The sequence below is a fragment of the Triturus cristatus genome, chromosome 10 (assembly GCF_964204655.1).
Source record: "Triturus cristatus chromosome 10, aTriCri1.1, whole genome shotgun sequence".
Taxonomy (NCBI): domain Eukaryota; kingdom Metazoa; phylum Chordata; class Amphibia; order Caudata; family Salamandridae; genus Triturus; species Triturus cristatus.
Genome location: NC_140593.1, coordinates 771,401,759 through 771,414,444, shown reverse-complemented (window position 1 = coordinate 771,414,444; position 12,686 = coordinate 771,401,759). Strand labels below are relative to the sequence as shown.

At 51.5% G+C, this 12,686-nt stretch overlaps 1 protein-coding gene across 1 annotated transcript in view; it reads right to left on the bottom strand.

Moving 5' to 3' along the window:
* The window catches only part of GRIN2A (glutamate ionotropic receptor NMDA type subunit 2A), a 1,558,104-nt gene extending 1,545,563 nt beyond the window's left edge, over window positions 1-12,541 (bottom strand). The window contains exons 1-2 of the mRNA XM_085628306.1: window positions 11,280-12,541; window positions 6,677-7,093 (exon numbers count right to left, since the gene is read on the bottom strand). Coding sequence (XP_085484432.1) covers window positions 6,677-7,093; window positions 11,280-11,297 — 435 coding nt within the window. The 5' untranslated portion in view covers window positions 11,298-12,541. The remainder of the gene's footprint in view (window positions 1-6,676; window positions 7,094-11,279) is intronic.
* Between the last annotated feature and the right edge of the window lie 145 nt (window positions 12,542-12,686).

Genomic DNA, 12,686 nt, shown 5'->3' with positions numbered 1-12,686 from the left:
CTGTGACGGAGAGAAGGAGGAAGCGACCTCGTGAATCACCGCGTCGGCCCGGGTGAAGAAGACCAAGCCGGAAGCCGATGGGAGCCCACCCCGCGCTCCGGTGAGCTGAAGGAGGCCGTTGAGAGGAAGAGAGAGAGCCCCCGAGGAGCAGGAGCTCTCTTGTGCCGGCCGCCACCTGGGAGCGAGACGCCACCGAGGGAGAGCCCCGCGCTTCATCGGAGGAGGCGTCCCCCACAGTGAGGAGCCCTGGAGCAGCGCGAGGAGACTGCTGGTGAGTGGGGCACCAAGTGGGTATCACAGCTGCCCCGGTTTGTCAGCGGGCAGCTGCAACGTTGGGGGTGACTTTATTCTAAGAAGCCCGGTTGGGGAGGCACAGTGGTACCCCAGTCAGGTTCACAGCTGCGCCGCAGTTGCGGGCAGCTGCATCAAGGGGGCATTTGTATTTAGGAGTCCCCCGAGTGGGGCTCCCCCGCGCTGATTTTTTCTTGGGGGCATGTGTTATTAAAAGCACATCCTGTGCTCCATCGTTGGGGGCATTATTCTTTCAGAGCCCAGAGGGGCTCCACCAAAGGGGCTATTTCTAGTCCAGAGCCCAGAGAGGCTCCCACGCTTGGGCACCATTACTGTAGAGCCGTGTGGCTCCCACGGGGGCAATATTGTTCTAAAAAGCCCCAGAAAGGCCCAGAGGGCACAGTGGTGCCAGGGCCCGCTTTTCCCAGACCCCAGCTGCCCTGCGAGATCGCAGGCAGCGGCGACGGTTTGTGCAGGTTGGCACAGAAGGGCACACGGAGTGCTTGTGCCCCGCTTGGTGATTACACAGCTGCCTAGCAAGTAGTGGGCAGCTGTAACGTTTAGGCCGGATCTTTGCACCTTCTGCCTTGGCTGCCTGCGCAGCCCAGCCCTGACATTTGGGACAAAGGGTGTTTGCGCCCCGGAGAGGCCAATTTGGCCTGGGGACAGTTTTCCTGTGTTGTGCCCTCACCTAGGGTACATGGTTCTTTCTACATGTGTACTTTAGCGCCATGTGTATTGCCTGTATGCTTATTTTTTATTCCTAACTGTGACCATGTGTAGGAGACTGTTTTCCTAGTATAGGTTATGCTAGTGTGTTCATGGTTCCCTGCGTGATATATGCCTAAGGTGTTTAGGATTGCGTAGGATGTACTTACCTTTTACCAGTGGTTACTGGTTGTGCGCTACATTTATTATTTGTTCTACATGTCTACATTTACAATTTGGTGACTTGTGATGATTCTGACAGTGGTCCATGTGGCCCTGTCTTGTGTAAATAGTCCCCTGTAAATTGCGCCCAGTGCCAGTGGGCACAGTGTAAATTGTGTGAATATTATCTAAGGTGTTTTGGTATAATACAAAGGCTATTTTTATATATAACCTTGTGTGGAATTTCTTTTGTGGTGGGCCTTGGGTGTTGTTGCTGGGTGCGCACACAAGCGCTTTACACATTGCCTCCGGGATAAGCCTGACTGCTCGTGCCAAGCTACCAAGGGGGTGAGCAGGGGTTATCTTGGTGTGTAACTCCCCAGCCCTGACTTAGAGTGGTGGTTCCTGCCTGGCTTTGGCGCAAGCCTTAGCCAACCAGAAACCCCATTTCTAACAATCACACTACAGCAGATGCACCTGTGCATTCAGAAGAGTTTGTCACTCTGCAGGCGGTGTGCACTCCTGCATATAACAAGGTTCATCACACTACAGCAGATGCACCTGTGCATTCAGAAGAGTTTGTCACACTGCAGGCGGTGTGCACTCCTGCATATAACAAGGTTCATCACACTACAGCAGATGCACCTGTGCATTCAGAAGAGTTTGTCACACTGCAGGCGGTGTGCACTCCTGCATATAACAAGGTTCATCACACTACAGCAGATGCACCTGTGCATTCAGAAGAGTTTGCCACACTGCAGGCGGTGTGCACTCCTGCATATAACAAGGTTCATCACACTACAGCAGATGCACCTGTGCATTCAGAAGAGTTTGTCACACTGCAGGCGGTGTGCACTCCTGCATATAACAAGGTTCATCACACTACAGCAGTTGCACCTGTGAATACAGAAGAGTATGTCACACTGCAGGGTGTGTGCACTCCTGCATATAACAAGGTTCATCACTCTACAGCAGTTGCACCTGTGCATACAGAAGAGTATATCACACTGCAGGCTTTGTGCACTTCTGCACATAATACGTTTCATCACACTACAGCAGTTGCACCTGTGCATACAGCAGAGTTTGTCACACTGCAGGGTGTGTGCACTCCTGCATATAACAAGGTTCATCACACTACATCAGATGCACCTGTGCATTCAGAAGAGTATGTCACACTGCAGGAGGTGTGCACTCCTGCATATAACAAGTTTCAACACACTACAGCAGATGCATCTGTGCATACAGAAGAGTATCTCACACTGCAGGAGGTGTGCACTCCTGCATATAACAAGGTTCATCACACTACAGCAGATGCACCTGTGCATTCAGAAGAGTATGTCACACTGCAGGAGGTGTGCACTCCTGCATATAACAAGGTTCATCACACTACAGCAGATGCACCTGTGCATTCAGAAGAGTATGTCACACTGCAGGGTGTGTGCACTCCTGCATATAACAAGGTTCATCACACTACAGCAGTTGCACCTGTGCATACAGAAGAGTATGTCACACTGCAGGAGGTGTGCACTGCTGCATATAACAAGGTTCATCACACTACAACAGATGCATCTGTGCATACAGAAGAGTACGTCACACTGCAGGCGGTGTGCACTCCTGCATATAACCAATTTCATCACACTACAGCAGTTGCACGTGTGCATACAGAAGAGTATGTCACACTGCAGGAGGTGTGCACTGCTGCATATAACAAGGTTCATCACACAACAGCAGATGCACCTGTGCATACAGAAGAGTATGTCACACTGCAGGCTGTGTGCACTTCTGCACATAATACGTTTCATCACACTACAGCAGTTGCACCTGTGCATACAGAAGAGTTTGTCACACTGCAGGGTGTGTGCACTTCTGCACATAATACGTTTCATCACACTACAGCAGTTGCACCTGTGCATACAGAAGAGTTTGTCACACTGCAGGGTGTGTGCACTTCTGCACATAATACGTTTCATCACACTACAGCAGTTGCACCTGTGCATACAGAAGAGTATGTCACACTGCAGGAGGTGTGCACTGCTGCATATAACAAGGTTCATCACACTACAGCAGATGCATCTGTGCATACAGAAGAGTACGTCACACTGCAGGCGGTGTGCACTCCTGCATATAACCAGGTTCATCACACTACAGCAGTTGCACGTGTGCATACAGAAGAGTATGTCACACTGCAGGAGGTGTGCACTGCTGCATATAACAAGGTTCATCACACAACAGCAGATGCACCTGTGCATACAGAAGAGTATGTCACACTGCAGGCTGTGTGCACTTCTGCACATAATACGTTTCATCACACTACAGCAGTTGCAGCTGTGCATACAGAAGAGTTTGTCACACTGCAGGGTGTGTGCACTTCTGCACATAATACGTTTCATCACACTACAGCAGTTGCACCTGTGCATACAGAAGAGTTTGTCACACTGCAGGGTGTGTGCACTTCTGCACATAATACGTTTCATCACACTACAGCAGTTGCACCTGTGCATACAGAAGAGTATGTCACACTGCAGGAGGTGTGCACTTCTGCACATAATACGTTTCATCACACTACAGCAGTTGCACTTGTGCAAACAGCAGAGTACATCACACCACAGGGGTTGCACGTCTGCAAACAGTGGGGTCAATGAGCTACAGCAGACAGATCTGTGCATTCAGAAGGGTGCATCACATTACAGGATGTGAACTTCTGCACATAAGGTTCGTCACAGTACAGCACTTACACCTCGGCATAGGGAACAGCTACTCACACGGCAGGATGTGTGCAATCCTGCATATAACAAGGTTCATCACACTACAGCAGTTGCACCTGTGCATACAGAAGAGTTTGTCACACTGCAGGAGGTGTGCACTCCTGCATATAACAAGGTTCATCACACTACAGCAGTTGCACCTGTGCATACAGAAGAGTATGTCACACTGCAGGAGGTGTGCACTCCTGCATATAACAAGGTTCATCACACTACAGCAGTTGCACCTGTGCATACAGAAGAGTACGTCACAGTGCAGGGTGTGTGCACTGCTGCATATAACAAGGTTCATCACACAACAGCAGATGCACCTGTGCATACAGAAGAGTATGTCACACTGCAGGCTGTGTGCACTTCTGCACATAATACGTTTCATCACACTACAGCAGTTGCACCTGTGCATACACCTGGGTTTATAACACTACAGTAGGCGGACCTCTGAATACGGTGCCATTCTTCACACTAGAACAGCTGCACCTCTGCACACACTGGAGTTCATCACCCAGCAGCAAACTCACTTGTGCACGCAGTGCTGTTATTAACACTACAACACAAGCACCTCTGAGCATAGTGAAATGCTTTACACCACAGCAGATGCATCGCTGAACACAGCAAGGTCCATCACACTGCAGAAAATGCACTTGTCCACACAATGGAGCTAATGACACTACATCAGGACCACCTGTGTGCACAGTGACATTATTTACAACACAGCAAGTGCATCTAGACACAGCGATGTGCATGTGCACCTCTGCACACTGTGCCGTTCATCACACTACAGACTGGACACCTCGGCAAACATTGAGGGTAATCACACTACAGCAGGTGCACATGTGCAAAATATTGTATCATTGTCACTACAGCAGGAGCACCTCTGCTCTTAGTGACATTCTTTGCACTGCAGCAGATTTGCACCTCTGCTCTTAGTGACATTCTTTGCACAGCAGCAGGTTTGCACCTCTGCTCTTAGTGACATTCTTTGCACGGCAGCAGGTTTGCACCTCTGCTCTTAGTGACATTCTTTGCACGGCAGCAGGTTTGCACCTCTGCTCTTAGTGACATTCTTTGCACGGCAGCAGGTTTGCACCTCTGCTCTTAGTGACATTCTTTGCACGGCAGCAGGTTTGCACCTCTGCTCTTAGTGACATTCTTTGCACGGCAGCAGGTTTGCACCTCTGCTCTTAGTGACATTCTTTGCACTGCAGCAGATTTGCACCTCTGCTCTTAGTGACATTCTTTGCACTGCAGCAGGTTTGCACCTCTGCCCACTAAGAGGTTCGTCACAATAAAACATGGGACACTTGTGAACACAATGGAGTTCATAACACTACAGGAGGAACAACCTACACACAGTGAAATGATATACACTATAGAAGGTGCACAGACTTAAATGGTTTACACTACAGGCAGGTGCACTTCTAGACACCGTGATTTTCCTTATACCACAGTAGGAGCAGCAGATGCACGTGTGCACACGATGGAGTTCATAACACTACTGCAGGACCACCTCTGTGCACACTGACACTACATGCAAGTGCACCTCTGGACTCGTCATTTTCTTTATACCACAGCAGGTGCACTACTGCACACAATGTCGTTTATCACACTACAGCAGGGGCACCTCCGTGCACAATGGGATCAATCACACTACAGCAGGTGCACTTGTGCAAACAATGGCGTTAATAACACTACAGCAGATGCACCTCCGTGCACAATGGGGTCAATCACACTACAGCAGGTGCACTTGTGCAAACAATGGCGTTAATAACACTACAGCAGATGCACCTCCGTGCACAATGGGGTCAATCACACTACAGCAGGTTCACTACTGCACACAATGTCGTTTATCACACTACAGCAGGGGCACCTCCGTGCACAATGGGGTCAATCACACTACAGCAGGTGCACTTGTGCAAACAATGGCGTTAATAACACTAGAGCAGATGCACCTCTGCACGTGCTGAGGTTCAGCACACTGCAATAGGGGCAGTTGTTAAAACAATGGCGTTAATAACACAACAGGGTCCAACAACCTACAAAGATATGTTATTTACACTACAGCAGGTGCACCCCTAGCTGCAGTGAAGTTCCTTATACTACAGCAGATGCACCTCTGCACACGCTGAGGTTCAGCACACTGCAACAGGGGCAGTTGTTAACACAATGGAGTTAATAACACTACAGGGTCCGACAACCTACAAAGATATGTTATTTACACTACAGCAGGTGCACCTCTAGCTGCAGTGAAGTTCCTTATACTACAGCAGGTGCACCCCTAGACACAGTCATTTTCCTTACACAACAGCAGATGCACCTCTGCACACGCGGAGGTTCAGCACACTGCAATAGGGGCAGTTGTTAACGCAATGGAGTTAATAACACTACAGGGTCGAACAACCTACACAGATTTAAGTTATTTACACTACAGCAGGTGCACCTCTAGATGCAGTGAAGTTCCTTATACTACAGCAGGAGCACCTCTGCGCATAATGAAATTCCTTACACTACAGAGTGTGCACCTCTGCACACATTGAGGTTTATCACACTACAGGAGGTGCATCTCTGCACGCAGTGCGGGTCATCACACTACAGCGGGCTCACCTCTGCGTGCATTGGGGTTCACCACACTACAGCAGATGCACCTCTAGCTGCAGTGAAGTTCCTTATACTACAGTGGGCTCACCTCTGCGTGCATTGGGGTTCACCACACTACAGCAGGCTCACCTCCTCACACAGTGAGGCTGCCACCTTACCTTGTCAGCCATGATCATGGAAGATCCCCCATGGATGCCAAGGATGGGGATGAAGGTCTGTGATGAGATAAAATCCAGGATCTGAGCGATGGCCTCTTGGTCAGTGTCATCGCCGAAGACCACCCCATGGATCTTGGTCCCAGACATCAGGTCACACACGTGGGTGATAATGCTCTTAGGGTCAGTCTGGTTCACCAGCAGGGTCACCACATTGACATCAACATCCGTGGACATGTCCCGAGTCCAGAGTGCGCGGATGTCCCTCTCTGTGATGTAGGGTGTCCGGCCCAGGATGACTGCAATGTTCAACACTGGGTAGGTCTTCTCGGCGCCGTGTGCACAGTCCAGCTGGACCAGAAGCGCGTGAAGCAGCAGCAGAGCCGAGCTGAACATCCCCATCTTGGCGAGCTTCAGTCCCTGGAAGGGCGACCAGAAAGCATCAAGTTAGGCCACCAAGTCTCAGTTGATTGAGCATAGATCAGAAACAAACACAGACAACAGACTGCCTATCCGTCAGCATAATACTTGAAAAGAACTCGTTCCCTGTTCCATCAATGCATCCCACAGCTCCCACATTATTTAAATCCCAGCTCCTCTCAGCCATCGGATCACCGGAAGTAGTGGGTGATGACACATACAACACAGCAGAGGTCCCAAGGCATTCAAAGTGCCATTGTATCAACCTGCCCTAACCCCATGTCCCAGAACTCACCAAATTTCCACTTGTGTAGATCCCTGGCCAAAGCTTGTTTCCCTCAGATAACTTGTCTTTGAACGTGGGAGGATGGTGGTGACATCTCTTGCACAGTGTGATATCACCTTAAGAGAGAGTCCAGTCGAGCCTGCACTCTGCCAATATGCCTTATGCACATCCTTAGCTCAGTTCGGGCCTTAGCACCAGAGATCTGGACAAAAGATCCCGGGAGGCCAGGAGATGGTAACAGCTATGGAACTGAACGGGCTCTCTGTAACCTGCCACGCGCCTCAAGCAAGCAATGAGCCGATCAATTCTCTCTCCACCTCCTCAAGCCGCCTTCCTTCGTTGACCAGGTATCCGGGCCTTTTCACCTCACATCTCAAATGTCAAGGCTTGAGTTGGCCGGGACCCTCCCCGAAAAGTAGCTTTTCAGCAGCGCCAGGTTCGCGCTCGCCCTGCGCCGACCGTAGCGTTTCCTTCTCTTTGTTCACGGCGCTTGATTCCTGCTTGCCACTCATCGGAAGAAGTTCGCAGGTGTGCAGAAGTTTCGCGTGGGTTTCGGAGAATGGCCGCGGAGAGGGGTGCGCCCAGAACCGTCGCCGACGGGAAGCATTCGCACCTCCAAGGCTGCCGCGTGTATGTGTTCTGCAAACACATCCCCAACAGCTCATTTACAATTTAAATCGGGCGTACGGGCGCCGCGGAGAGAAGCCCTATCGCAGCGCACCCTGTTTGTCACTCGTGCCTCCCCCGGTCTGGGAACGGGAGGGCGGTGTGAGGCGGTGCGGGTCTCTGCAGACGCGGCGCGCGGTGTGAGCGGGAAACTGATGGGGCTGCGGCTCTAGCCCTGACCTGAATGCGTTATTGCCTGAAATTCTACAGGAGGAGAAAGTGAAGTTCGACTAAAACCGACAGACGACAGTCACTGACTTTTTCTTTGAAAGTGTGTGTGTGGGGGGGGGGGGGGCTATTAATTGGGAGATAGTTATATTTCCCTAGGAATGGCATACTGGCCTTTCGACTGGAATTAATATCAGGCGTTCACTGTGCCAAACACCACAGCTGCGGCATTGGATTGAATGACTGCCGTACCCCCTTCTCCTCACCGCCTCTTCTCTGTTCGCAGACATTACAGGTTTGCACCAGTGTGGTTGGGAGTAACTGCTGCGACAGTGACAGCCAGAAGAATGCAAAGCTATGTCGGTAGTTGTTTGAAACTTTGAAGCGCTTAGAAGCATGACTGAGGTCAATAGCGCCATAACAAATGTTCCTGACTTAATCTGACCATGTGTGTGACCTGTACCGGAACAGTGTCATTCACAGGCCTTCTTCTGTGGAACTAATGGCCAGTGTTTAAAGATTATACTTATATCTGAGGTGAACAGCACCATAACAAATGTTTTTAGCATTACTTGATGGGCGTGCGCAACGCCTGCACTGGGATCACATCTTTCACTTAATATTTCTTTTGTGGAACCACTGCTTACAGGTGTCTCCGGAAACACTAGTTCCCATCAGCTCCCAGCTCTCAGGGGGCATTGGCATATATTACATCAACAGTCATATCTTTCCCCTTCACACACAGTGTAAGCATGTCTGCTTCCTTCCATGCCCCCACCCGCTTGTTATTTTTGCATTTATCACCCTAAGTGGGAAGGGTACTCCAGATATGGGTCCTGTGCTCACTGTGCCAGTGGATTCAAGCTAGCCTGGCTGATGAGGGGTGATACCCTGAAACTGGTTCCAGGATGTTTGTTTCCAGTCCAAGGTGGACCTGGCCTGGCAGATTGGGCTGGACTGTTCCCATGGGTCAAGATTGATTTGCATTTGGCTGGGTATAAACTAATTGCAAGGTGCACAAAAAACATTGGATTTAGGCCCAAGTCTCTGTACTTGGGGTGAATGTTTGACATTGTTTCAGCATTCTGTACATCACTCTTTTTGCATCCCCCCCCCCCCTGTTCTTTTTCCATTGGCTACCCTATGTGGGAAGGGTACGCCCAGAGGTTGATCCCATGCACGCTGTGTCACTGGATTCAAGTTAACCTGGCTGATGAGGTGCTGATACCCGGAAACTGGTGCCAGGATTCTTGGTTCCAATCCAGGGAGGACCTGGCCTGGAAGTTCATGCTGGATTGTTCCCATGAGGAGCAGGGTCAAGACTGATTTCCATATGGCTGGGCATAAACTGGAATTGCAAGGTGTTCCATAAAATAGATTTAGGCCCAAATCTCTGTACTGGGATGAATGTTTGACATTGTTTCGGCATTCGGTCCACCATTTGTTCTTTTTGCATCCCCGCCTCCCCGAGGCAGGCGTTTTGTCGGGGAGGGGAGGGGTATTTATTTGGTTACGTTATGCAAGCACAGGAGAGTTGCTCCTCTCTCAGTACACCCTCACTTGGGTGGGGGCAGTGGGGGGCTCATTGACTGCCCCCGCTGAATCCAGGTTGGCACCGGGAGAGGGAGTCCCCGCACTCTGCCTGGCATCTGCTTACGAGGGGTCCTCGGCGTCATCCACAAGTGGGAGATTCTTTCTGCCCAATCAGCGTCTCTGCTCTCTTCCCCGATCGCTAGACCCACGCACAGCGTCAGCGCAGAGCTGGCATGAGGTGTCTGGGAATGTGGCGTGGAAGTCAGCCCCCGCTTCCAAGACGTGTGGATGAAGGGCCCGCCACCACCCTCCCTGGATCCCCGGGCACAGCCAGTGGAGAATGGGGGGCATGTCGGACACAGGCTCCGTTCTCACAGTACCACTGATCGCCATGCCTCCTCCGGCTCCGAGGGAATCCCCGAGGGATTCGTTCCCCACTCGGCGTCGCGAGGTACCAACGTCCTCAACCTATCTAGAAGGCCCAAGCGAGGAAAGAACAGTCTCCTTAGCTTTAGCTAAACTGCTATCAAACAGGAATTGCGGCAATGGACTCCGTGTTATCAGAAGTATCGCTGCGTGTCGGTAAAATCGAAGGAAGTTCCTCTTACTACGTGTGACTGTGAGCACTGCAGAGTTTCCCTTCGCTCACGTGGTGCGGAAGAGAAAGGCGGCAGCGCCCTCTACCGGCCCACGCAAGCACGCCATTCCCCACTGTAAAGTTTTTGTTTTCCGCACTTTCCGTTTGGTACAACATACAACTTTGGCAATTCCTAGTTCTCAGAAAGAGGGGTGGTGTTCAACCCTGTGCTCCCGTATCCACCCCAGGTGAAGGGGCCTTCCTGGACAGGGGGGTGCGGGTAACAGGAAGGGTCTGCCCAGGACACGGAGGATGCGGAAGGAGGAGGGGCGCGAGTGGCGGAGATTCCTGCAGATTAGTCTTGTTGGAGACGGATGCGGAAAGCGCACCTCTGTGCAGAGAAGGCAGAGCCACCGGACGTGCATAGACACAGTGGATGTGGGTCTCCGCCAGTGCTAGGGACAAGAACTCACAACAGCACACCATTTCCTCCTTCGAAAAAGAGATGCAGCGACCGCTGGACAGTCGGAAGCCACAGTTGCCCAGTGGAAACGTGTGGTAAACAGAGGACGCCCAGGGGCAAAACGGTGCACTTCGTATTCTGCTTGTTTCATGAAGTATAGACGACTTCTAGACGAAAGATACACTTAGTCCACTTCAAAGACAATCACCTATTCATAGTTATTCAAATAAATACTTATTTAAAAACAAGCCTTGGCTGTACATTTGAGGAAGGCGCATGTATTCCACAAACGAATTAACGTCTGGCAAATCATCACTGTTCTCCTACAGAAAAATGCATTCTCATACATGCCTTACGTACACACATGCACTGGCGTGTGGTGGTGGTCTGCTGCATGCGCGTGCCATCCTGCCATGTGACAAAGTAAACAGCTCGCGCTGGCGCGTGAACGCAGCAGAGGGGCAGACGATTAGAAAAATGGGAGCATACTTACTGCATTCCTCTTCCACATAATGTAGTCCCAGGCTCAGATTCCTCAAAGTCATTTCAGTTGTCTGCCCCCAGCCGTCCCTTCGCAGGCAATGCAGCAGAAAAGGCGCCTGCTTAATCCCCGCGTGTTGTGGTGCAGTTGCTGCGCGCCGCAGTCAAGAGACCCATCGTCTCTCTGGGCTGAAGACCCCGTGCTCAAGTTCAGAGGCAAGCCTTGGTGTTTTTACTCCACACACAAACCAGCTTCCGCGTTCACTCCATTGCCGCGTTTATCTCTCCGCAGCAGCGGGGCTAACATGCTCGAATCCCCAGCCACCGTCTCCATCACAGCTTTGTAGAAACTGAGGCATTCAGTCGGCTACACATCCTTAAGGTGCGAATCCGAAGTACAGCGCGGCGAGGAGCCTGGGTCCCTGAGCAGAGCAGGGGAGGCGAGTGGGTCTGGCTGCGCCTGCTACGCGCTGCAGTCACGTTCAGAGATGCAGCAACACATTCCAGCAGAGCGTCGCGCGAGGGGGGCATCCGCGTGTAACCTCACCGAGAGCAGGGGGTGTACGCAGGGGGGCCCCTCTCAGTACGCACCGTATCCCAGTAACCCAACCACCATCGCCTCGTGCCAAGCGCACACTTTCCTGCAGCCGAGTACAGCACCATTTGACAAGCAGACCATTTTAACCGTGCACTCCAAAATTCAGTTTTGCACAATGCCAACTTTAAGTGTCCAGGTTAATGCCACAGTGCAAGGGTCGAATGGATTGCAGAGATGTCCCTCGGTTCTGCCCCTGCAGCTAGGCTTGGAAGCAGTGCGTCGAGCTTGGGCAACAGTGCGCGTCCTTTTGGCGCTCATACGTCTCAGCCGCCCTCCGCCTGGCGCTCTCCGTGGTGCTGAAATTATTCTAGTCCTCCCCTTTTGAAACGGAGCCCTGGGCAATTGAACTGTTGAAATGCAGCTAATCGATGTAACCCTTTGATCCGGCTCTGGCGGACGGCTCCTGTCTGGTGCGGGTGAACTCTCCCTCTTTGTGAGGGGTCTGCAGAAGGACTGTGTGCGTGTTGTGTTCGTGTGCGTCTGTGGTGAACGGGGGCTGCAGGGCAGAGGGTGCGAGGGAAGAACAGGAGCGAGGAGCGCTACTTGGAAGGATGGGTAATTCTTCCCTGATAGCTGGGGCTAGCTCTGTACTAGCACAAACGCTTGTTGAGGCGAAAGGCCGGGGAGGTAAGTGTTCCCGACCAATCGTGAGTTTTATCTGCCCCCCTTCTGGGCACCCCACGGATAATCAATAAAATACTGCAGTCTCACCCACTCCCCTGCCTTTCAGCTGCCTAGCCTGGGAGCGGAGACGCAGACGTTACTCGGAGGCAGCGTGAGGAGAAAGAGAGGGGGCGGGAAGAGGAGTGCGGCAGATGAGCG